We start from the raw sequence: 27207 nt of genomic DNA, 5'->3' as shown, positions 1-27207 counted from the left end.
TTTGTTCATGTGATATTTTTAACCTTATGGGAATTCCCACAGAACCCGTTTGCAAACCCGAACAAGGAAGTGAGGTAATGTCTAAGTATAACCCGGCAGAAGGCATTACATAGTAGATGTGTGTCAGTACAGGCCTAGTAGAGATGGACTCGACGCCATGAAGGAGATTGAGTGAAGTTCTTAAGTCAGATTATCACAGACGATGTTCCATACGAAGGGCGTCAGTACATCACTCATCATGCAGTAAGTGCCCCATTTGACCGCGTGTTGATTATAGTGACTTACGAACAGCTTACTGTAGGCTATATCAAAGAGAAAATGTTGACCGAACCTCCGCGTGCAATCCATAATCCAAGGTAACGGTGCGTCACGCATCACGCTTTCCATTCAGCCATACCCGCCATAGTAAGTTAAGAATTTACCTTTTACGAATTTCTGTGTAACCTTGGGCTACAGATACGCTGCTTGTCTTTGTTGTTATACAGCAAATATCGGACCAGTTAGTTAAACAGTGGACATGGTGAAGCATGATCTTGTTTTTGGGTGTAGTTGGCAACAGTCGAATCAAAGTCTGTATGTCACTCTGATTTAAATTGTATAGCGATTACCGTACGTGGCAGTGGTAAAATCGTACAATGAATCAGTGGCAGTGGTAATTCGCACTTCGATTACGTGGTTGTCGTGAATCGAACAGCGATTAAGTGGCTTTGATAAATCGTACAGCGAGTATATAACAGTGGTAAATCGTATATTAAGTGGCTGTGTTATTATAAATCACACAGGGATTAGGTGGCTTTGACAAATCGTACAGCGAGTACGTAGCAGTAGTAAATCGTACATACAACGAGTAAGTGGATGTGTTATCATAAATCGCACAGCGATTAAGTGGCTGTGATAAATCGTACAGCGAGTACGTTGCAATGGTAATTCGTGGAGATATTTTTGTATGCCTGTACCATAATTATATACAGCTGGTACCTCCACCTTACAAGTGCGTCCATGTATGTTCAAGTCTGTATTACGCTGTCTGCCCTAAACGCTGTGTGACTGGGGGAGTGGCCACTGATGTATAGGAGTCATTTATAATAACCACCGAGAACCCAGTGTACAGTGTTTCATCATGCATAAAGAGAAGGGGTAAATTAATTGTGTTGTTTAAGGCTGTCAACAAGAACACGTATGTAAACTAGCCAAGGTAATCATTGTAGCATCATACGATGTTATACGCAAATCACCACGCGCGTAACGCATCAATTCCAAGAAAAAACTCAAGCACGTGATGTATACAGCTATTTTACATCACACATGATTCCCAGGAACGACTTTTCTGTTATCAGAACGAAAGCACAAAGCGCTCTTATAACAAGATATTCCTATTAGTTCCTTTAAGTGTTATAAGAAATACATATTTGCAGCTCAAGATTAAACTTAACTGACAGCTTATAAATGTTTTTGGAAAATACTGGAGATTTCACCTGTGAATAAAATATTCCGTTTATTCTGAAACTTACAGTACTAAATTCCATATCACGTTTCTAAATAAAATTTATATACTCAGCAAAACATAAACGAGGCCTTACATGCAGATGTCTTATTTCATATAGACCAAATATATTCTGTCAGTTTTAAATACCCAGGGTAATAATTTAAAACTGTAGTTTCCAGGTAAATATGTTCATGTGCTCTTTGGTCTGTGTGTCATTATTACAGAACATCCTAAAATGCTTTGTAATCAAATAGCTTTGTAATGGTAAATATATAAACCTGTATGAACGGAAGAATGTAGGCGATCTATTTCGAAGTTTTTGTGTCAAGCAATATGAAAGGATGGGTCACCAGGCATAAAAACTGGGTTTTCCCAGCGGGGGCGAATTGTATCGCCCTGGATGTATAACCAGTACAGGTGAAATATTGCTGGGAAAATGAGGGGAACCCCCTGATAACATCCCTCTCAATCAAAACTTTCCTACTGTGTTTCGATGGGCTTCTAGATCTGCCTAGATAATGGTGCAATCCCATCTAAAAGTCCTATTAGAAATAAAACATGACAGTCTATTGATGTTCACGGTGCATTCACTTGAATATCCTGGCAAAAGGTATGTGAAAGATATGATACAGTGACGTTAAAAGAAATTGGAGAGTGAGGCCTATCAATCCCAGCATACTAGGAGAGGATAGCCTACACTGTGGCACTAAATTACCACAAGGCTGGCTTCTCAGCCATTTTGGACACCAAGAGATGGGCTAAGTGAGGCTTTAAATGATATACAGAAAAGAACATAATTTTAATATTTCCAGTCAAAATTTGTGTACTTTATTATTCCACGATATTTGTGAAAATAGAAGAGAAGTTGGCGTTTAATTGTAAAACAGTTTGTACACATAAATTCAGAAAATAATGATCCAGGTGGGAAAATTTCACTTAAGTGTGACTTATGGTATACTTGGGTGCGTGTATGTATGTACGTATGTATGTACATATGTGAGTGGCTATGTGCATGTGTGCGTGGGTGGGTGCGTGTATGTATGTAGGTATGTATGTAGGTATGTATGTAGGTATGTGTGTGTGTGCCGGGGTGGGTGTTTGAAGCCCCTCCGCTCCTCTCTACTTATTTTTTGAAAACAGTTCCTAGTACTGAACTGAAACTTGTCCCATACATGGCTTTAACATGATGGCTTCCAGACAAAGTTTGAGCGTTGGACCATTTTGTCCTTCTGTTGACAAAATTTTGTCCGTTTTGACTTGTTTTGGACACTGGGTGATTTACCAAATTGATTAAGACTTGGTACATAGCTCCACCACGGTATACACTTCAGTTTCAGTTGAGCGCTCTTTTGTGTCACGTTTATATGGATGCCAGGTTTCCGGACTATTTTTTCAAAACGGTTGGTTATTCTGAATTGAAACTGGGTTCTTAGCTTCACCAAGTCAGTTTACAGACCAACTTCTAGTTCTGTTGGTCAATTTAGCTCTTTTCAACAAAGGTTTGGTCGTTTTATATTTTGTCGTGCTTGCACTTCGATATATAGCTAATATTCTCACGGTTCAAGGCGATTTAGGTTACTTCCTTGCTTATTTCTTATCAACTCCCTGCATTCTGTGTATAGGTTTTCAACATTCATGAAAAGAGCACATCTTGGACAATAATTTGATGCACATTACACATTTCTAGCTCCCCTAGATTTCAATTTACAGGCCATTGAAATTCCGTTAGTTTAAGAGCTAAAAATTAGTGTTTTATTTTACTCTATCTTTGCAAACAGAGACAAAAGCATCATGAGAATGACAATGGAATACATCAAAGTTAAATAAAATTCAGTGTCACTCTGCATCCACATCAAATTTTGGAACTATCCGTCCATTGGTTCTGAGAGGAAAATGTTTAAAGGTTTTACCCTATATCGAATATGGACGCCAAACTACAGAGAAGAAAAAACTTCAAAATAGTAAAAAATAACATCCGCTAAAATGTTGCTGCCAAATTTCGAACGTCTGCGATTTGTAGCTTTCTAGAAACATGACATAAAGCAATTTGAAAACGAATGTTTTAGTTGCCCGAGCAAACACAATAGGTTTCCATCTTTTAGCTTGGAAGCCTCATTAAACTGGATTATTCTCATTTGTGACAACTATACCTAAAGAATTCGGGTCAGCGATCGAGGTATCGCTGACGGGCTTGTGCTATTTCATTGGCCATCAGTGTAAGTGTATGTGGTGGTACAGGTACATTCAAGCACATATACCTGTAGGCCTACAGGTAGATTTATTTTCATTTGTCAGAAATTCATCACCACTTTTCTTTAGCATGCTTCAGAAAGATAGAAATTACTGATAATGGAAAATAGTGCGTCAATCTCCGGTTTATTTTCAGGTCCGATGAACCAAATGAACGATCATTAAGTACTTTAATTAACCAAGGTGGTTGTGAATTGGGTTCTTTGGTGATAAAAAAACATATGGTGCATGTTATGTGATGTGTGTACGTGGGATTGCTTTCCTATTCTCTTACAAGTCTGACATTCTTGACCACATATTTGATCGGAAAATATAGCGGCGTAAAACGGCACATACATGCATGCAAGGCTGATAGACACCGTACTTAGGCAGTTTGAAGGATATCCATACAGAGAGTTTTGCCCTCACTTAGACTAAATCAGAACTGTATCATGTCAGTGGGCTTGGCAGTCATAGCAATATCTTTCTGTTTTACAGATCTTTAGTATTTTTCTACTGTCTTTTATTATTTGAACACTTAGACTAAATCAGAACTGTGTCATGTCAGGAGGCCTGTTTATAAGCATGCAGCAGCCTTGGCAGTCATAGCAATATCTTTCTGTTTTACAGATCTTTAGTATTTTTCTACTGTCCTTTATTATTTGAACGCAAGCTTCAAGAATCGGAGGCAGTTGTATTCTTGGTTGTAACTTAAACTGTCTGTATATGAGCTGTGAGTTAATATCATGATTGTAAAATATACAAATCTTACTCTAGCATTTACAGAATAAATTGTTTAACACTGATTTTCCTCTTTGATCTTGCTTTTCCAGTGTATATCGTCATCCTAAGTTGGAAGTATACCTTCTGGTGGTATGCACCATAGCAAAGTATAGTGTAGCAAGGGCTATTCCGGAAGTGGAAGTGGACATTCGGCATGCACAAAGTATGTCACTTAATTTATATTTTTTAACACTGTATCCTTAAACATGCATTGTCGAAGGGTTGTCACTATTGCTGTAGCGATAACTGTGTTGAGAACTCAGTATTACAGAACAAGAGTGCTGCATGTTATCTTTCACATTTATAGTTTGAAATGCATTTGAATAAGGTTTTAAGGGCGGGAGACAATTTGTTGCAGTACATGTATATAACAGTCTATAACTGTGCTTATTTTAGGGTTTTTAAACCTGAAATCAGACGTGTGCCACCCAGAAACCTTCAGTCATACTCCAAACTATATTTGCTGCTCGGGTCGAATTCTGCCGGTCGACCATCCAAAACTGAAATGTCTCCACGGCAAACCGTTCAAGCGCACAAGGACGAAGATAAAGTGTGGACCGAAAGCCCAGCTGCTTAGCAAATACGGCAAGAAGTATGGATGCTGCAAGGACCAGCGGTATAAAAGATCCCACCTTCTGTGTCACAGGGGAAACACTTATAAACCCCTAAAGGTCGGTGACTTTTCTTCCATGTTAGCTGCTTGAGACTTAAGAATATTGTGTACGTTATTTCATGTTAGTTATTAAGGTTTAATCAAGCTGGTTGGCATGCTAGGACCATGCTGAGTCTTAGAAAAGTGCTATAGAAAGCACAGCATACCATACATTCTGCTCTTCCATTGGGTTCTGCTCGAACGGCTCCGTTTGACTCTGATCGGTGTCTTCCATTGCGCTAAGTTGAGCTCTACTTCATTTTCCCCGTTAGGCTCGGCTCGGTTTCTCCTGATAGACTGAACTCAGTTTCCTCCGCAGGGCTCTGTTCGGGCTCCGCCGCTGTGTTCAACTTGACCTCCCCCGCAGGGCTCTGATCGGGCTCCACCGTTGGGGTCTGCTCGGGCTCCACCTGTGGGCTGTGCTTGGGCTCCACCGTCGGGCTGTTCTCGGGCTCCACCTGTGGGCTGTGCTCGGGCTCCACCGCCGGGCTGTGCTCGGACTCCACCGTTGGACCGTGCTTGGGCTCCTCTGTTGAGCACTGCCGGGACCTCCTCCGTCGGATTGGATCATTTCGTCTGCGCGGTATTTTGTTAGACTTGATATTGTTCAAGCACATAAAACACCAAATAAAATAGATGAATCAAATAAGTATTGTTCATTGTTAATAATTTACCTTCTACTCTTCATCTTCAGATTCCATGTTTGCCGGGCTTTCAACCCAGTGATATATTACTGTCAGAAAGTCGCGAGCCTACCTATACCTGCCAGCCATGCCCTACCGGTTTATTCTCTGCTTATTTCGGAATGGAGAAATGCCTTACATGTACTAGTTGTGAGCATGTGATCACGGAGTGCCTGCCAGATCGGGACAGCGAGTGTAAAGACAACTTTGAATATGAAGTCAGGAATCTCTGCCAGGGTAAGTTAACAAATTATGTTAGCTGTTGAACTGATTGCATCGTTATTGAACGCCTTAACGTACATGTATGCCTTTATAGAACATTTATTGTTTATATTCTTTTTTTTTTATTTTACTTACAGGTAAAAAATGCAGTACTTGGAAAGGCAAACGACGTAAGATGGTAAGAATGGTTGCCAAAGTCCTTCCTCAAAAACTATTCAGTTAGATATATAACTAATATATAAGTTTTGTTTCGTGTATGCGACGATTCTGTCTTCCTTTATCCAATCTTTGGTTGAGAGATGACACACTGACACACTATTAGAAACTTTGTTCTTAACTTAATTGTTATCAAGTTGTCATGAATAATGTAAAGCTGAATTTAATTACTGACAATTATTGTTTCAGTATAATGAAATACTACCCCACTCATTATACCATTACACAGGGTTATGCAAAAAACCTAAAAAGGCCGTTGAAAGTAGACGTGGAAAGCGTTCTAACCTCTTCCAGAGAAGCAACCTCTAACTTGTGGACAAATTCAGCATCCATTAGGCCATCACCGCTTGCTGCCTCTACCGCGACACCGCCACAGTCTGCAAGGTGCTGCGATTTTAACGCCACGCGTCTCAAACCTTACGAGGAAAACTCCACGTTGTCCAATGGCATCGATTTGGACGAAAAAGGTTTGATTTGTGAATGCTTCTTTTGGGATCTCTTGTACATTTGGTTTTGTTGCTTGGATTATCCCATGCTTTTCTTAAAATTGAAAAACAGTGCGTTTAATTGGCCTTGGGGAGCTTGTTATTGTTAAAAGAAGCATTTAATATACCCTGTTACACTTGCTTTGCCATAAAAAGTCCAAACTACTTTTCTATGCTAATTTGTTTATCCATAGTCAAGTGTAATCATAACTCATTTGCCTAGAACGTCATGTTTTAGGCAAAACGATGATTAATCATTTGCCTGTTCGACTTCTGATGGTGATGAAATATTTTTTGATAATGCTTTGTGCTATACCAGAACATCGATCTAATGCTATACCATCAACTAGCAAATGACAAAATTCTCAGTTTTCTGCTTTACCAGAGCATTGATCGAATGCTATACTATAAACTAGCAAATAACAATATTTTCTGTTTTTTTCTGTTTTACTAGAATCTCTCAGGCACACAAGATTGTTATATTTCGTCCCTATCGTCGTCATCGTATTAGTGCTTGCATTCTCTGTCATTCTGCTATTAGTCTTCGGACTTTTTAGAAAAGGATCAAAGAGGTACTCAAAACCACCAGAAATAAATGAAGCAGCAGATACTGCCGCCGCCAACAATGATGCATATTGCGCCTTGTTACAGGAAGATGCTTCATGTTGCCATATCTTACCAGATGACCCTGTATCAAACACAAATTGTTTAGTTTCCATGAGTTACAGTACAGCCAGCGTGCAGCAACACTCTCAGGCACCTCTAATCCGTGCTACTCAAGGCCACAGACGATGTCACTCTGAACCTTTTGCAACAAAAGGGCCACCAATTAGTCATCCGTATGCAAACGTTTCTGAATCAGAAGCTTGCCAGAAGAGATGGCCAGATGTTATGGACTTGGCTTTTCCAAGATGCTCAAACAAACCAGAAAATGCCAGTCTGAGCAATTGGTCGAAGACATTCCATTCTCTTCCAAGTTTGTTAAATGTGATGAAAGGAAGCTGTCGTTTAGCGTCTGTTGATAACGCCATCAGTGAACCTTTAGAGTTCTGGAAGTTTTTACCGTCACTAATTAAACAATTTGAGAAGTCTGTCTCGTATTGTGATATGAATGCCACGGATTGCCTCGTCAGGGATCAGTTCACTCAAACATCGATAAAGAAAACAAATCGTCGAAATATCTTGGGTGGAGAGTGGGACAGAGGAGCAAGTTTTGATCACAATGGCGGCAGTTTGCCAAAAGCCGGATCAGCCGTCAACTTGACGGTCCCTCCAGGAGCCGTCGATGCCGGTATGGCGGTGAAAATTCATGGCAAGGTCTTCACAAATCTCGACAGATTCGTTCAACTTTTCAAGCTTCGGCAAGGTGAAAAGTTTGTTTCTCCAGTCGTAGAATTTGTTGAAAATCAGCGATTCCAGTTTCATCGTCACTTGGTTATAATGATACCGGTATCACAATACGATCTTGACGACAGCACATTCCGAGTACTTTGCATCCCTGGGGATGGAGATATGTCTGTGACGTCAGTACCGCGTCACACACGACGTCACCCACCAAGTCATGAAGCCGAACCTGACGTTTACTATGATGTCATAGAAGAAGGTTTTGTACATGTCTACACAAAGCACTTCACAGCCTTTGCCTGCAGTTCGTGTAGCAGAGACAAGATATACCTAGAGGGCGTGGTGATGAGCCGGACCAGAACTTTGGGCGACAGCCTAATCGAAGTGACAATACGTCTCTTCATTTGCGACAAGCTACACCTTATAAAAGATTTTCTCACGGTATTTATTTATTTACTTATTTCCGTGGTATTCAGTGTCATATTCAAGCACGTTTTCACTTATAAGAAGGCGGTCAGGTTTTGGGGAGGAAGAAACCGGAGAGACCGGATTCGCTGAAAACATGACAAATCTGCTAACTTAAAGCCGCAGCCTAAATTTTGTCGCAGTAAGCTGTGAACTTGGACATATTACTAAAAATATCACACACAACACAGTAAAACTTAACAGATGTTTTAATATACGTATATCCATGTCAGAACTACCAGCGGAACATAAACTTTCTCTGTTCTTGCAATTTACACTGAGAGATTCAATCAACCAGATTGTGATCTCATACAATGAATTAGTGGATAAGGGACTGAATTGATAATGAATCATGGTACAGTTGAGGCAATTCGTCTATGGGTATATTTTGATTGAGTAAGTCTTGTGTCATCGGTATGATATGGGTATATTGTGATTGAGTAAGGTGCCTTATGTCGTGTCACCGGTACGATATGGGTATATTTTGATTGGGTAAGGTGTCTTGTGTCGTGTCATTGGCACGATATGGGTATATTGTGATTGAGTAAGGAGTCTTGTGTCGTGTCATCGGTGCGATTATAGGTATATTGTGATTGAGTAAGGAGTCTTGTGTCGTATCATCTGTACGATATGGGTATATTTTGATTGGGTAAGGTGTCTTGTGTCGTGTCATTGGCACGATATGGGTATATTGTGATTGAGTGACGGGTCTTCTGTCGACGGCACCGGCCAGCGTTATGGTGGGAGGAAACGGAGTCCGGGTGAACTCACGACCGTCCGCAGGTTGCTGACAGACCTTCCCACATACGGCCGGAAAGGAAGCCAGCATAAGCTGGACTTGAACTCACAGCGGCCGCATTAGTGAGAGGCTCCTGGGTCATTACCCTGCGCTAGCGCACTAACCAACTGAGCCACGGAGGCCCCCTATTGTGATTGAGTAAGGAGTCTTGTGTCGTGTCATCGGTACGACATGGGTTTATTATGATTGACTAAGGTGCATTATGTCGTGTCATCTGTACGACATGGGTATATTGTAATCGTGTAAGGTGCCTTAAATCGTGTCATCTGTACGATATGGGTATATTGTGATTGAGTAAGGAGCCTTGTGTCGTGTCATAGGTACGATATGGGTATATTGTAATTGTGTAAGGTGCCTTATGTCGTGTCATCTGTACGATATGGGTATATTGTGATTGAGTAAGGTGTCTTATGTCGTGTCATCTGTACGATATGGGTATATTGTGATTGAGTAAGGTGTCTTATGTCGTGTCATCTGTACGATATGGGTATATTTTGAATGAGTAAGGTGTCTTATGTCGTGTCATCTGTACGATATGGGTATAATAGGTATATTGTGATTGAGTGAGGAGTCTTGTGTCGTGTCATCTGTATGCTATGGGTATATTGTGATTGAGTAAGGTGTCTTGTTTTCAAGCTATTAAAGTTTAAGCCTTCTGGAATCGCAGAGCTATTAAAGTGAAAGACAACACCTGACTAATGTTTATGTCCACTGAAAAACTTCCATTCAGAGTATCTTAAACCGGCCTTAAATAGTTCCTTAAATTTTTTTCAACCCAGTAAAAATTTAGTGAGTCTTCATTATCGACAGCAAGGTGGACGTCACCTTTACTTTAGCTGTCTAACGTCGAAGGTATTTTCCGTATTATAGCCAAAGCTGTAGCCTATGGTAGATAAAAGTTGTGAACTTCGGCGATGAAAATCCAAGTGATAAATAGCTTTCTCGGATATTGGACATACTGGAAGGATATTTCCCCCACTGCTTGAACTGTTGATAAAATAAGCCTGCTGTATCATTTACAGTTTAGATGCACGACCGGGCTATTCCTGGTTCAGGTCCTAGCCTACGGAGGGATTGTGCTGTTGATTTTACCCCTGTTAAATGTTTACAAAATTACAACAGGATTGTTGTACAACTAGATTCATGCTCAGTTCTGACAAAAATGGAAATAAATGTAAGTATAATTTGAACAGCGTGTCTAAGTAGCCCTATAGTCTACTGGGGAGATGAATGCGGTTTGGGACGAGACGGTATGCTACAGACTTACATAATTTGTGATACAGTTGTTGAATATTACACAGTTTGTAAATCAACTAATTTTACATCTGTTGTGGTAAAATGATAGGTGTGTAAATGATACACACCTATCCCACAACACTGTGTTAAATGGCCCTTCGGCTACACGTAACTAAGTCGTTGTAAACGATCTCAAAATGAGGTATTACAATAGTTCTGTGCTATACTGCCATTTCGTGGAGTGAATGGGTAAAGGTTACGTCACATCTTAGGCCGCGCAATCTGATAGAAACATGTTAGATTAGATAAAATTGTCAAGATGCCTGCCTCGATTCACATCAGTTATTTGTGCAGTCTTGTCACTTTGTTCCACACGTTATTCGGTGGAATCTCAATAAAATTATAAAGCATGATACTTTTAATAAAGCTTGAGTATTCTGCTTTCGACTGAAATATGTTGTAGCCAGGTGCTGTCTTGTCCTTTAAACTAAAAGATAAATGAACACAGAAACAAATATGATTATTTACAATCAGTTTTTCAAGTGATTAATTTTATTTGTTTGCTAGGAATTAGAAGAGAACCAACGGAAGTTTGAATTTCAAACGGTGGACGCAAAAACAATTCAGCTGCATGAAACGGTTGATAAAAATGACGAGTTGTGCACTAACCTTGAATTGTCAGACAGGTCTCAAGGCAAATGGAGGCCTAGGACACGAAATGGTGGACGGTCTATATTTGATAACTCTAAGGTATGTCTCCTGTCATCCCATGCCTCTTGAAGGTTTGTGGCTTCTTATCCTGAATCATCTGAGCCCCGTTCAAATAATTTCTGAACAATGCAGTTTTCATTACCAGGGATAAGAGACTTTATATTAAAGTTTTTCGGGAAATCCAGAGATATTAACATCACACACCTTTTTGATTTTGAAGCTCTCTGCGCACATGCTTTAAATCTCGGCCACCAACAATATATTTTAGTCAACGACAAAGCCACTGTGGTCTCATCCTTTGTTCCATTCCTAGTCTAGTAATGGCAGTAATCTAAAGTGAGGGCAGAGAGCGCCGCATGTACAGTGATGATTCGACTTAATAGAACTGTATAGCTGAGTTCAGTATCTATTTTCGGCTTGTTTTTGCAGTGTGTTAAAACCGGTGAGTTGGGGTACCGTTCACTTAAATGCAGAATGTTATTATTACTAGTATTTGTATCCTTCTATTACAGAAAACAATATCCAATGTGTTATCGTGTGAGACGCCGTCTGATTTGCCAGAAATAGCCGGAGAGTGGACATACGAAAGCGAAAGCGAGCCTAGCTTTATTGAATGCTTCCTGGATGTGGAGCACTTGTCTCTGACGGTGAAGAATGCGGTGGTGATGAGAACCACATATGATATCGTCATCAGCTTGGGACCAGCCACTCCAAACCTGTCTCCAACCTCCTGCCAAAAAAACAGCGAGATTACATTCATTAATTCGCTAGCCAGTGATTTAGACATTCGTGAAGCCAGGCGTTTTGCGCGGGAAATGGGTGTTCCCGATACCAAGACAGAATTGGTATTTAACGAGTAAGTACAAAGCGATCATGTCCGACTTCGAATGTAATAAAAAATGATGTCTTTCGTTGACTGCATACATATATACATATATATAGACATATACACATATAATTAACCATGAAATCTAATTTGTTGTTGCAGCAACTCGGGCGACGGGTTTGAATGCAAGTACAGGGTGGTCTTAAGCTGTTTTAGGCAACTCGGTCCCAAGGTGTTTCGTCAGAAATTGCCGGAAGTATTGACAATTATCGGCAGGTTAGACATGGTACAGACATTCAGCCACTGTCACTTTTCTCCCAAAGACGATCCGTCAAGTTCACAATCGCATAGAGTTAACACCAAATTGGAAACGGATGTATGAGTTGATCGCAGTTTTGTCATCCTAACAACCGGAGGTTAAAGAACAACTCTGCCTACGTATGCGGTACATGTCTAATTTCAACACTTGCACAGTTTATCTGAACAGCTTGTTCAATCACTGAACATTTGTGACTGACAGTTTTGTGTATATTTATGTATGTCTCTACCATTTTTTATCTCGTATTTTGCAACCCTTAGTGAGCATTTACACCCCGTAGTTACCTCTGTAGTTACAGTCGACATTTACCTCTTTATATCAGGTAACTATATACTATGCCTCCTTATAGTCGCCATTAACCTCTTTTTACCGGATAATTTCCTTGTTACACCCGATAGCTACATGTAACCATTAACACACTATGCGCATTCTTAACTTCCGGCAAGTCTCAGAAATCAAACCCGGGTGAGGTCATACCAAAGCCTTTAAAAATGGTACTAGGTGCTGCCTCACTTGGCGCTCTCAGTTGGTTAGCGTGCTAGCGCAGCGTAATGGCCCAGGAGTCTCTCACCAATGCGGTCGCTGTGAGTTCAAGTCCAGCTCATGCTGGCTTCCTCTCCGGCGGTATGTGGGAAGGTCTGTCAGCAACCTGCGGATGGTCGTGGGTTTCCCCCGGGCTGTGCCCGCTTTCCATCCACCATAATGCTGGCCGCCGTCATATAAGTGAAATATTCTTGAGTACGGTGTAAAACACCAATCAAATCACTTGGCCCTCACTGAGAGGTTAAAGCAGGAAAACATGACTGGTGGCCCCGGTGACTGGGTGTGGTGTCATGTCTGCTGTATTTTGCGTGATAATTCAGTGTCGGTAACACTTTGGCGGGATGCACTCTCCTGCCACAACAAGACGCATTATTCCCTATCAAACCAAATACTCCGCTTTTTTGTTGCGTACAGATACGTCGTAGAATCCAGAAAACGACGTCAAGAGTGTCTGCTGAGTAGGTTATCCCCCTTTGATGACGTCCAGCGATGTAACGATTCACCTATATATCAGTCTTCTGCACTGAATTGATAGGTCTTTGCGGGATAAATTCTTTACATGGTGACTTAGTGATAAGATACGCAAATATATGGTGCCAGTAATCCATTTAACTAACTAATGTTCATACTAGCAAATCTACAGTTCTAAACCCCCCATTCGCATTTTAGTACTTAAAACTGATGTAGATAAAAATTTCTCACACCATACGCTAACGGCAGACAAACTGTAAATTTATGGTTTGGAAATGGTTGTAATCCGGCTATCCTCAAGTAACCGCTTATTGGTGATAGTGATCTTACACATATAAGACTGAAATAGCGATACAAATATGAACAATAGTTATTTCCCGTCCTCCAGTGTTGGACATATATACGCTGTAGGTGTACTACTCGCTGCTGAGTAATGTTACATACAGACCATTACTGAACACTAGAGTTATTCCCCCTCACTTGGAAAACTTTTTAGGATTACATTGTCCATGTAATTACACAGCTCTCCGTACGCTTAATTTGCTTATTAATGCATTGGACTTTACCCAAATATATGTTTCATTACATGAGTTATTTTAAGAACAAGAGTGTCTGTTATAAATATTACACATTGTATTACATTGTATTCACTCTTTATTGTCGAACATTGCATCATTAATCGGGTGTGACGCGTGTAAGATTGGTCAATGGAATCTGCTTATACATTGTAAACCCACGAACTTATTTCCAGCATTTTGTATCCTGTGCAGTTCTGTTTTATGCCTTTTTTGACTGATAATGGTCATAAAGCAGCATTTATAAATATTGTAACCTTAATGTTTAAATTCCTCATAATCGGTTGAAAAGAAAGGTACACAAACAATTGCCTGATATAGAGGTATTTGTACTGCGCATTTGGTAAATTGCAAATCAGCCATTTGGTGGACGTCAATCATGTTAACCTGAAGGACGCCCATAATACACACGATTTATTAAAATAAGCATTTCGGTGAAATGGAATTCATGTGGATATCATAAAGAATTTGAATCTTTCACACCAAAGAATATGTTAAGGCATTTAAATTATGTGTGATTATAGTTGTTTGTGTCATGATATAGAACTGTCTCCACCAAAGCAAATTGGAGCTGAAATTGTTCAGTGATGAAGTTTTGTCTTCTTTACCATCTCCATAGCAAATTTTAGAAAAACTTTTTAAATTAACATTGTTCATTGTCCTCTCTCATGGAAATAATGTATCAAATGTGCAAGCTTGTATTTAATATTTACTTTGGTGCTATTTACCAAAAAGATGAAAAGATGTATACATAATAAAACTTGAAGACAGTGCTGTTTCTTTGTTAATTTATATTCAGAAGTATATATATCGAATGTCAATGGTACACGCGCCTTCTGTACACAGCAGGAGAGGCATTCTGATGTCAGATTACAAGGAAAACAACACTAGACCAAATTTATATACATGTAGGCCTATGTATCGAGAAAAGAGTCACGGATGAAGTTTAAATATACGTCACTTCTTTATTTTTGTGATGTAGGATAATTATATCGGAGTTCAAAGTGAGCAAAGGCGTCCACGTTGTGAAAATCGAACAAGCCACCATGCTCTCAGTTTTAACCAATTAAGGGCAAGATATTTCTTCAACCCGAGTAGGCCTCTGTTCCGCTGTGACGTCACCCATCAACATTTTGCCATGTGGAAGTGGTGTTGAATCAGTTGTTACCTTTCGATTAAGAGACAACTCTTATATACTTTAAAGCCATTTTCAACGAGAAAGTGGTAGTGGAATACGTCTGGAGTTATCTCAAGTTATTATCAAGGTTGTAATAATAAGGGGAGGCGGTGCTTTGCAGGAAAAAGGAGTGTCTCGCGTCTGATTCTGAATCTTGTGTTTCCGGTTTCTCTAAAATGCTGTATCCCTTAAAAGGTGATCTATAGAGTTACAAAGGACGTAATAAAAATTACCTATGGCCCCTTATGCCTGCATGGACCCCTCTTCTGAAATCACTTTGATTACATTTTTGTTGCCATTTCTTTTAAGAGTAATGTTTTTGAATACTTATATAAAAGCTTTCAAAAGGGATACATTATATTCTGACTATATTAGCCGCATTGACAAGTTAGGTATTTTATGTTCCTGGAGGCCTGCCAGGGTTTTCTTCTGTTCTTACACCATAAATGAATTCCCGAGTCATCTGTTCTGAGTTCCCCTGGTTACATGTCACTTGTTCTGAGTTCCCCTGGTTACATGTCATTTGCTCTGAGTTCCCCTGGTTACATGTCATCTGTTCTGAGTTCCCCTGGTTACATGCTATCTGTTTTGAGTTCCCAGGGTTACAGGCCATCTGATATTAGTTCCCAGGGTCACGGGTCATCCATTCTCGGCAATCCAGGTAACAGATCATTTGTTCTCGATACCAAGGGCTACAGGGCATCCGTTCTCGGTTCCCCAGGTTATTGGTCACTTCATCTGCTCGAGGCTACTGATTTAGATATGATCTATTTCCCGGGTTACAGGCCACTAGATCGCTGTTACTCGGTCTACAGGTCATCTGTTCTTGGTACCCAGAAGGTCACTTGTTGGCTGTTACCCTGTCTACACGTCATCCGTTCTCGGCATCCAGGGGTCCAGTTGTTCACTGCTACCCAGTCTACAGGTCGTCTGTTCTGGGTACCCAGGAGGTCAGTTGTTCGCTGTTACACTTACAGGTCATCCGTTCTCGACACCCAGGGGTTCAGTTGTTCTCTGTTACCCTGTCTACAGGTCATCTGTTCTGGGCACCCCGGGTTATAAATAATCTGTTCATGATTCCTTGGGTTACAGGTTATCCGTCCTTTGAGTTACACGATATATGTTATCCTTGTGTTAGATCATCTGTTGCTCTCGGTATGAGTCATGTAGGTGTTTTCTGTCACTGCTTACGGTTTCTTTTGATTGATTTAGTTGATTACTGATTTACGCCGTACTCAAGAATCCTTCACCGAGGTCACCCCTCCAGACTTTGTTTTTGTTACAGGTTACTTATTTATACATGTAGTTATTCGAGAGATAGATCATCTTTAGATCTTCTGGAGTTAAACACCATCTGCACTTGATTCTTACGACTTATGGACCACAGAAGAACAATGTAAGATAAAAAGAACCCACCTTTTTTGAGGAAAATTGCTAATCACATAATATGATTGACGCACTATCAATTCATTTTCTTCACAAGATACTCTAAACTTTTTTAGAGTATTATTCGGGTATTGTTTGAGCTGACCTGATGCACATTTTACACTGAAGATGAATGAAATTGCAGAAAAGAAAGCCAGACACACACACACAGACACACACACACACACACACACACACACACACACACACACACACACACACACACACACACACACACACACACACACACACACACACGTACGTACGCACGTACGTACAAAACTCCAAAACAAATAGCCAGCTATTATTCCTTTCACACGTGGCAAATGAGGAATGACCACTGATATTTTGTCTCAGACAGTGTGATAATTTTAAGCGCTCGTGATGATTCAAAATTATGCTGCTGAGTGTTTCTCTTGAGAATTCTGAGAAATGTCAAGAGTTGTCAGCTTTAAGCGTTCAGTTTGTATAACCCGGCGTTTTATGCTGTCTTTTTCTCCAGCCTTACGTCCAAAGGTCTTGCCGCACACCGCGCATGGTCGTAATTTGCCCCCGGGCTCTGCCTGGTCTTTTGCCAACGTAATGCTGACCACTATCGATTATAAGTAAAATAGTCTTGAGTATGGCGTAAAACACCAATGAAATAAATACGATAATTTTTGTTTTAGGCCGATAATTCTAAACATTCCCTCCACAGTTGTTAGCTGTAATTTGCCAAATGGTGAATAACACAGGCTCAAGTAAGTGCAACAGGCAACTTCCCCTTACGCGTCATTTATTGGCTGAGAATTATCAAGGCTATCACTTTTTGGGAATTTCGGACATACGTCAGGTACATTCGGACTCACGGTCGTGGTTTTCCCCCCGGGCTGTGCCCGGTTTCCACCAACCATAATGCTGGGCGCCGTCGTATAAGTGAAATATTCTAGAGCACGGCTTAAAACATCAATCAATCAAATAAATAAATAAATAAATAAATATGAAATTAACTGAGGACATTTTATTTGCCGATTCGTTTTTTTCTTAAAATGTCAGTTTGTGCCATGGCCTAAAATATAGATTGAATATAGATTATATGCCTAGAAAACTCACTTTGCCATTCCAACAATACTGAGTGCGTTGGCACGTACTTCGTGTTGTGCCAATCTCAATATGTACAAGTAGCTACCCGCATACCTTTAGTGGATCTTCCCTGGAAACATGAGGCACACGGATCTAGAAAGTAAAATTAAGCAAAGCTCAAATTTTTGGGAGACATTAGTGATTTATTTTTTTTTTGACGACAAAAAGCTGATTATTATGCTGGTGATGGTAAGCTTCTTAAAGAAATGGGTTATCGTTTCAGTGGAATTCTGTGTGAGAAACAAGGCTTTGATTTTCAATCACCGCCTAACACAACAATGGCAAGCTATCAATAATCTGTGGTCTCTTCATTTTACTGTGCCACCTACCATTGTGAGTGTTTCTCGTTTCAATCTGCGTTAACAGCTAGTGAATGCTGACATAAAGGTGTCCTCGCCCGAAACATTCGCTAAGGTTCAGTACTGTTCAGGTTATTCCAATGTTATACAAGTGCCAGACCTTATATGTGGCATCTGACGATCGTCTTACAAGAGGGTCACATCTAATGCTTTAACTTTCCGTCAACATATTAAATGGTGATCGGATTGGACGCCCATGCAGGTCTGTGGTGGATATTTCCGCACTAATATCGCTGGTATAGGGACGTGAGATATGGGAAACGGACCTAGTCACTGAAAATGGCTCAAGCCTATTCCTTAAAGCCTTCACTCTATTTGAAGAAAATGTCGTTTCACTTTATTCCTTCTTGTTCCCAGTTATACGGGGACGACATGGAAAAGAGAGATGATGGAAAGGGTGTTCTGTTCACAGAGTAGGAGGCAAACAATTGTTATTGAATACCCTCACAGAACCACGCGTGGGCAATGGCAATTCGATTGGACAAACCAAATAGATTTATCAAATTGTGGATGGTGTCAAGATCGATGGCTGTCATAGGCCGACTCAACTTCGCCAGTAAACACTCAGTGCCGTCGCTACAGTCTCTATAAGATACAACTTTCTCCTCCAATTTTTTGCCGGAGACGCAGGGACCTCTCCTAGCTGTACGACTGTTGCGTATCGAGCCGAGTAAACTTGTGCAGTAACAGAAAGCAGAGAACCGGTCGTCATGAAGCGCCTGTGTGTATTACTCGTGATGGTCGCATCCGTCAAGTGTGTGGCCGATCTCATCCCAGCTGGCGAGCACGCTTTAAGGACAGAAAAAAAAGCCCAGCGTTTCCATGCCTGGGGAGGCAAACGATCAGATATACAAAGTGACATATACAACAAACTTTGGGATAATTTTCAAAGTAACCATCACAAATACTTTGCTGATGATGAATTTCTCGATAAGAGAAAGTTCCATGCTTGGGGTGGCAAGCGATCTGATGTTTTAGGTGAAACAAACGTTCTGGACAGTTACTTAAGTCCGGTCGAGGAACCACAACTAAAAAGTAAACGAATGTTCAATGCATGGGGCGACGTGCAAACTAGACCATCCCCAGATTTGTTGGATTTACCACAATTGAAATCCTATCTACTTTCTCAAAAAAGAGCATCAAAACTTCTATCACCTAACGAAGGGATCATCAAGGATTTGCATACCTTGGCAAGGAGACGCTTCCAACCTTGGGGCGGGAAGTAGACGTATTTAACAACTTCTACATGGTATGTATGTGTTCACCATTCCCACCATAATGCCGGCTGCCGTCGTATAAGTGAAATAACCTTTTGTTTGGTGTAACACTCCAGTCAAATAAATAAATAAATTTTGGTTCATCGTACTTTGTATATGGTCCCATAATTCTTGGCTAATTTGCGATTAACATTGGTTTGGAAATGGGTAGTTATTGTTGCGCATTGCTGAATGAATGCTTATTTCGACGTATATAAATGTAAAGTATTTTACGGTTTTTTTTTATAATTTATATTAATGGTTAATTAAACCCATATTTAATGTACGGAAAAGTATTAAATAACAAATTAAACGAAAATTTTTAAAAAAGAAAATGAACAAATCCATTGTTACGGAAACCGGTCGCGGCCACATGCGCATTTGTCTTTTTTACCGATTGTTTAGGCAAGAAAAGGCAGGGCGAGGTGAATGTACAAAGTAAACGAGCGAGGTTTTTTCTCCTCACCTTTTCGTACCTTCGTCTCGCTCTTGTGTATTTCTGTTTTCGCTAAATTTTACCAAACCTCGCAGTGCGAATTAAAGCAAAAATACAAAGATGCGGGGTTTGACAGAATGCAGCATTTTTTTACCTTTCGACTTCCCGTTCGCCTTGTACACCGGGAGTGGAAGGCAAAAGTATGAAAACGCGAGGTACCAAAGGGTAAGATGCGGTGGAATCTCCCCTATCAACCTTGTGCCTTTGTGTTTATCTTTCTCACTCAGAGTCAAAAGGGAAAGGCAAAAGTCGTGGTTTCTGACGGGAAGGTCGAGTGAACGAGAGAACGAAAAAGAAGTACGAAAGGTTAAGGCGAAAGCACGAAAGGACGAGGCGACAAACAGTTATTCCTTTGCTTCATACTTTCGTATTATCGTCACACACCTTCGTACGTTTGTTTCAGTCTTCTGCCGAATTTTGCCTTGAACATGCACTGTCCCTTTCATTCTTTCGTCATTTCGCGTTTTCTTAATTGTCTAAATAACCAGTAGAAAGGAAGAAAGTATGCATGACCGTTATGATCTTCCATGTAGACATTCCTCTGCTGATATTAAATATTATAATTAAAATCATGTATATAATGTCATCAAAGGCGAAAACAGAGGTACATGAACATGTCAACATCAATCCATGAGCTGGCCTGTAAGAAAAATTCGAGAAAAATTTGTTTTCATTTAGTGATAATTTGGTGATAAATAAGCGACATTTAAATGTAACAAGGAAAAGCAAGGCAAGTCTAACTGAAAGCAGAATCACTTGGCATCTATACGGGCAGGGTGTATTACTTGGCAATGAAACCGGACGGATCCTTGAGGAAACCACAGAACCTTGCCAGGTAACTGTTGTATCTCATTCCTGATAAATATCCCTGATACTTCATGCCATACCTGATACCTGGCACAAGTACCCGATGTCATAATTGGTGTCTTATGTCATAGATTATACCTCATATCATTCCTAACACCTGATGTCATATTTGCTACCTGTACCTATGTCATACCTAATACCTGTATCTGATGTAATATCTGATACCTGATGTCGTACTTGATACCTATACTTGATGACTTAACTGATACCTGTACCTAATGACATACCTGGTACATGTAGCTGATGACATACCTCATACCTGTACCTGCTTTCATACCTGTAACCGATGTCATACCTGATACGTATGCCTGATGTCATACCTGTAACTAATGACATACCTGATACCTGTACCTGATGTCATACCTGATAACTGTACCTGATGTCATATTTGATACCTGTACCAGATGTCATACCTGATACCTGTACCTGTTGTCGTACCTCGTACCTGTACCTGATGTCATACTTCATACCTGTACCTGATGACATAACTAATACGTGTACCTGATGACATACCTGATACCTGTGCCTTGTGACATATCTGATACCTGTACCTGGTGACATACCTGATACCTATACCTGATGTCATACCCGGTACCTGTTCCTGATAACATACCTGATACCTTTACCTGATGACATAACTGATACATGTACCTGATATCATACCTGATACCTTTACCTGATGTCATACCTGATACCTGTACCTGATGACATAACAAATACGTGTACCTGATGACATAACTAATACGTGTACCTGATGACATACCTGATACCTGTACTTGATGACATACCTGATACATTTACCTGATGAAATACCTGATACCCGTACCTGATGTCATACCTGATACGCGTACCTGATGTCATACGTGATACCTGTACCTGATGTCATACCTGATACCTGTACCTGATGACATAATTAATACGTGTACCTGATGACATAACTAATACGTGTACCTGATTACATACCTGATACCTCTACCTGATGACATAACTGATACATGTACCTGATGAAATACCTGATGTCATACCTGATACGCGTACCTGATGCCATACCTGATACCTGTACCTGATGTCATACCTGATACCTGTACCTGATGACATACCTGATAACTGTACCTGATGAAAACGGGAAAACTCCTTTCCACACAGTTTTCACCGTTGTACCTATTAGCATACTCCAAACAAGGCGGGGCCATAAGCGGTCAATTCTTATGTAAGGAAAACCCAGGGGGCAAGGTTTTACTCAGTCATAATGACTTTTATTTAACCATCCCATCCATTTTTTACTATTTAACTTTACATCGCCTAAATCTCCGACGTGGTTAGCGTGTCAACACGGCACAATAGCCTAAGTGTCTCTTACCAAATCGGTGGCTGTGAGTTCAAGGCCAACTCATACTGGCTTCCTCTCCGCCCGTACATCGGAGGGGTCACCAGCAACCCACCGATGGTCGTGGGTTTCCCTTAAGCTCTACCCCGTTTCCTCCCCCTACCAATAATGCTGGCCGCTGTCTATTTTATCAGCTGCGCGTGAGTTGTCTATTTTTATTGAAACTGACCACTAGGCCGTCGCAGGTGGGAGTCTTTTCATCAAACATATAACGAAGTGTGACAATGTACATGGGCATCGTGCCTAGATGCATGTGGTACCTATGATTTCTAGACTGTAGAATTAAAGCGTGTATTAGAGTTGACAGTGCTAATCGTGCAGGAGTCTGTTTGGCAAAACGATTTAACGCTTAAATTTAGAAACAATATTCTCATGGAAGGTGTCCCTTGTCAGATTCATTGTTCATTGGACTGTAGAGAGAGAAAAAAGGAGAAGAAAAAAAAACGACAACGCCTAATTAGGACAAACACATAATGGCAAGTGTGCACGTAAAACGTATAATAATAGGCATCAAAGGGTGATCTTCCAACATTTTCAGCCAGTTTAAAGATATACTCCTTACAAACAAATGGCCTAGAAGCGAAGAGAAGTTGTCGCCAGAGTGGAGAAACAGCATTATGAGTGGACAGGTATCCTACTGGAGATAGTAGACATGTAGTCTTCAGAGTGGAAAAACATGAGTGGACAGGTAGCCTACTGGAGATAGTAGACATGTAGTGTCCAGAGTGGAGAATCATGAGTGGACAGGTGGCCTACTGGAGATAGTAGACATGTAGTCTTCAGAGTAGAAAGGTGGCCTACTGGAGATAGTAGATATGTGGTCTTCAGAGTGGAGAATCATGAGTGGACAGGTGGCCTACTGGAGATAGTAGACATGTAGTCTTCAGAGTGGAGAATCATGAGTGGACAGGTGGCCTACTGGAGATAGTAGACATGTAGTCTTCAGAGTAGAAAAGAAGAGAAGAGAGTCGACAGGTGGTCTTCAGAGAAGAAAAGTAGCCGAGAGAATAGGTAATGTACAGTAGTAGTACAAGTAGTCTATATATTAGACAGGTAGTTTTCAATGTAAATAAGGAGTCTAGAGAGTAGACATGTAGTCTTCAAAGTAACCGAGTGGCAAAGAGAGAAAATATACAGTAGGTAACATATCGAGTACATATGAGACAGGTAGTCTTCAGAGAAAAAAATGTAGTCTGGAGAGTAGACAAGTAGTCTTCACAGCAGGCAGGTAATTTTTAGGAAAGAAAAGTAGTAGAACGATATAGTCAGTGTAGACAAGTCTTAGATGTACACAGATACATGTTCGTGTAAGCTGAAGTCAGTAAAAAGTGATGCTCCGCAAAGATATGTTACATAGTTTGATGTTTCTCACTGGAAGCCTGCTTAACGCGCACAGGCGAGCGCTTTATAACGATATCATAAAGTTTATGTAGAAAGAAGAGGAGAAGTTGATTGTCAGCAGCAACTGTATTTTGGCTGCTGTCTTCCACACATCTTTAGATGCTCTTGGGTTTAAAGAGTACATGGATCTAGACACCGGAATACGATATTCTTAGATGGTCCGAAGTTATCTTAACATATGTCCGGTACTTATATACTTCGAATGAGTACGTCTTTCAAAAGCCTTTGTCCACCTGTATTATTGGTAGTCATAGTACTATGGAGTGTGTGTAAGACACCCCAACCACGAATTTGGTATAACTTTCTCTATCTGTTACACGTTCAGGGAATGCAACATTATGATCGAGCGAGGAGTTGACCTTTTTAGTTTTCCTATTGATTCATACGCTTACACATCTTTTGGCTCTTGTGCAAACAAATACCTTGAGAATACGGCACCCAGGTGAGTAATTTCGGGTAAGAAAATTTTCCGAAGACCATAAAGTAGACGAAACATTTTGATGGCTTACCGGAAAACTAGAATTGATGTTTATACACAAATTGATGCTATTAGTAATTGACCAATTGTAAATGTTAAATCGTCCCCCGTTGCTTTAACCATAATGCTATTACTATGGTCACTGTGTAGCAGTGTGGGCGTTGAGTGTGACAGATGAGTACGAGGGTTATCGTTGACGGCACAAGCTCGGCCGCCCCCCTTGGATAAATGCTCGCAGTATGTCTAGTCTGGAGCAGAACCCCTGAGATTATCAATTGTACCTGCCCGGTTATCATAAGGATTGAAGTTAGCAGCTGTCTGGGGTAGCAGCGGTTTTCGAGAATATACTTTAACGGAAACTCCGCTTTTCCAAATCATTATACACTTGGACGTCAACAAACGACCTACAGCTTTAGAATTCCTGACATGAATTGGCAAGCAATATAACGACCTACGAAAGAAAAAAATATTTAATTAGCATGTCCAAGTGATGTAATGAATTGCTGTCATTATTGCTCTCCTCCTTATATTCCTGATAAGAGGTTTATTATCACGCAGATTACGTATCTCTATTTCCGGGTAACAGTCGGTATTTCTATCCAAACACTGTCTACTTCCCTACATAATGTTTAGTGTTTAACAAACAGCAAAATGCCAATCCGCTTTTGAGGTTATAGAAAACCGCTATTTGGTGTAACACAGTTTTGTGACCTGAGCTAGATTAAATGTTTATTCTTGTTTGCCTTCGAGTTCCGACAGGCCATGTTTTCTCTGAAAGTTGGTTTTTTTTGTTTATTTCGCCTGTTTCTCTGTTGTTAACATCAGCTGGGTGTATTGAGTGTTCATTAGATTTTAATCTGAAGTAAAATGGCGTGAAGCGTTTTGTCGATAACCATTCTCCAGGAAGGCGGCTTTCCACCAGCGCTCGCCAACACTTAGTACAAAACCGTGGCACACGTGAAAATGTCAAGCTGAAGGACAGCACCGAGCACCCCTGGTGTGCTGGCAATTACTAAGTATCACGATGGTGGAGGCTGTTTCTCAGCTTCACTCAATGCCATCTACGTCATGTCATTGACGTCCGGCTTTAGTCGCGTTTACGTTAAATTTGCCTTAAAACGGAGCTGATCTTCCAAACCGAGAGGCATCCGTTATATGCACAGTATATAACGGTTTGGCTTCGAACTCAAACTCATATGTTTCATTAGCAGAAATTTTGCCGCTTTATTTTTTCTAGCTTAGTAGAGGATGAGCAGATGAGCAAAAAGTTAGTGAAAAATGAAAGGCACACTCATGTTTAACCCTCTCTCTGTTGTTTGCAAAAGTTGCACTGTGGCGCGGTGTATTCTCTAGTTTAACAAAAGAGAAAACCTCTATTTTACCCTTAAATTGATTCAACTCTCTATTTTGGAAATATCTGCGCCTTTAAAATGACATTATAGGTTAAAATTTCCCCACTCGTGGCCTATCGAAGACAGAGAACCGCCCCATTATAAGGAACAATGTTGTGGTTCTCTTGCTTTTTGCCCATGACTTAATGCGACGACAATGTCACAGGGGGGAAACCAAGCAGAGCCCCAGGGAAAACGACGATCCGTCCGTAAGCTGTTGGATGACTTGTGCTAACTAAATGAAAATCAATATGGTTGAAGGCAATAACGGACTTTATTGTCGCGATATGTGCCAAGAAAAGAAACAAATAAATTGAAGACACCACGACAACGTGGCAGTGCTACATTTTAACTTAAAATGCCGTCACCAATGTCCCAATGCAATGGCTGTCAGTTACTGAGGCCAATAGACGTTTTAATGTTAAAATATCGCCTTCCGATCAACGACGGTATTCTAAGAGTATATCAATAAACTCAATGCACAATAATTGACTGAGTTTGCCCACAACAAACATGTGGAAAAATTGTTTTGTTCAATAACATGTCCAGCGTACCTTGAACCTACGGCTGACATTAGGGACAGGGGACAGAGCTGCTGAAAATACTAGCTAGTGGAACGTCCGATCACTGCAAACATGTTACAGACGACAGCTTGCAAATGAAATGTCGTGTTATGACGTTGTCGACTATTTCGATTTCACATCACATCATCATCGCGGTTCTCTCATTTTTCATTTGTTAAGTCGATAAAACGACAACACAACCTTTTAGCAAACTTGGCGTGGTTCCCCGTATTTCGTCTTATGACGCTTACGTTCTTGTTATGCAAATCACGTGGCATTGCGGGTGACGAAACTGTTGCATTGTGGAATTGTTGTGTATCTCGTAGGTGCGTTGGTCACAATGGGCTTCTGTATCTCTCAAACTGAAATAAAGCGTAAATTTTTGTTTTTCCTCTTAGAAAATGTTTAAAAAGGAAAGACAAATCGTTTTGCATCCTTGTGACCTTGTCTTGGTTTAGAAAGGGAAGGATAGGTTTAGTATTTGAGAATATAGATCCTCACTTGGGTTGGGGTTGCAGCGTGTCTAAAAATACGCTACATTATTATAAAGTTTCTTAACTTTCGTACGGGAGAGCCAAAGAAGTAGCCCAAGAAGCAGTACATTACATCTATCACTGGGGACTTATTTGTGAAATAAAATGCTTCAAACGATATTGCAAAGATGGTTAGGACCATAAAGAAATGAAGCACACAGCATTCTGAATTCTAATTTTTTATTGATCTTAATTTTGTAGTCTTCCATGCAGTTCCAAGCCTCCCTTTTCTTGAGTCTTTTTTATTCGACAAAGGGTTAATAGCCTGAACTCAAAATCTGACCGGCCGCTTTAATTCAGTCATCTCGCGTGACTGATTTGCGGACTATTATTGAGAGAGTGAGAAGAACAAGCCTTAGAACTTGTTACTAATGAAAGATAATATTAGCAGACAGATCTAACAAATGTATTCGTCCAAACAGACATTCGTATTCCAACTTTCAACCAATAAGGAATAATCACAATGCCAATTCCCAAAACGACGTATAATATAACCCATCAAAGAACTAAGAAAGTATATTAAGTACGAAATTAGGACGTAATCATGCACAGAAAAACAGTCAAAAGTTTTCAAGGTATGTTCGCAAGACAACTGATTTATTAGCATATTAAAGAAAACCTCAAGTTTTAAAGGTTTCAGACAGGTCAGTACATGGAGTTAATAATTAAGGCATGTGCAATCAAAAGACAAAAAGGTCAAATATAAA

The 27207-nt window shown here is 40.4% G+C and overlaps 1 protein-coding gene across 1 annotated transcript; it reads left to right on the top strand.

The window, feature by feature from the left end:
* The first annotated feature begins 148 nt into the window (after positions 1 to 148).
* LOC135479651 (uncharacterized) lies at positions 149 to 14915 on the top strand. Its single transcript, XM_064759550.1, has 10 exons — positions 149 to 243; positions 4549 to 4661; positions 4895 to 5169; positions 5845 to 6070; positions 6193 to 6233; positions 6501 to 6738; positions 7211 to 8541; positions 11168 to 11350; positions 11824 to 12167; positions 12300 to 14915. Exons 1-10 carry the CDS (start codon positions 203 to 205, stop codon positions 12517 to 12519), a joined length of 3012 nt encoding a protein of 1003 aa, XP_064615620.1. The 5' UTR covers positions 149 to 202; the 3' UTR covers positions 12520 to 14915.
* Positions 14916 to 27207: the final 12292 nt, after the last annotated feature.

Source organism: Liolophura sinensis, chromosome 1, assembly GCF_032854445.1.
Source record: "Liolophura sinensis isolate JHLJ2023 chromosome 1, CUHK_Ljap_v2, whole genome shotgun sequence".
NCBI lineage: Eukaryota > Metazoa > Mollusca > Polyplacophora > Chitonida > Chitonidae > Liolophura > Liolophura sinensis.
The sequence above is the reverse complement of the archived record's forward strand: the minus strand, read 5'-3'. Positions and strand labels throughout refer to the sequence as shown.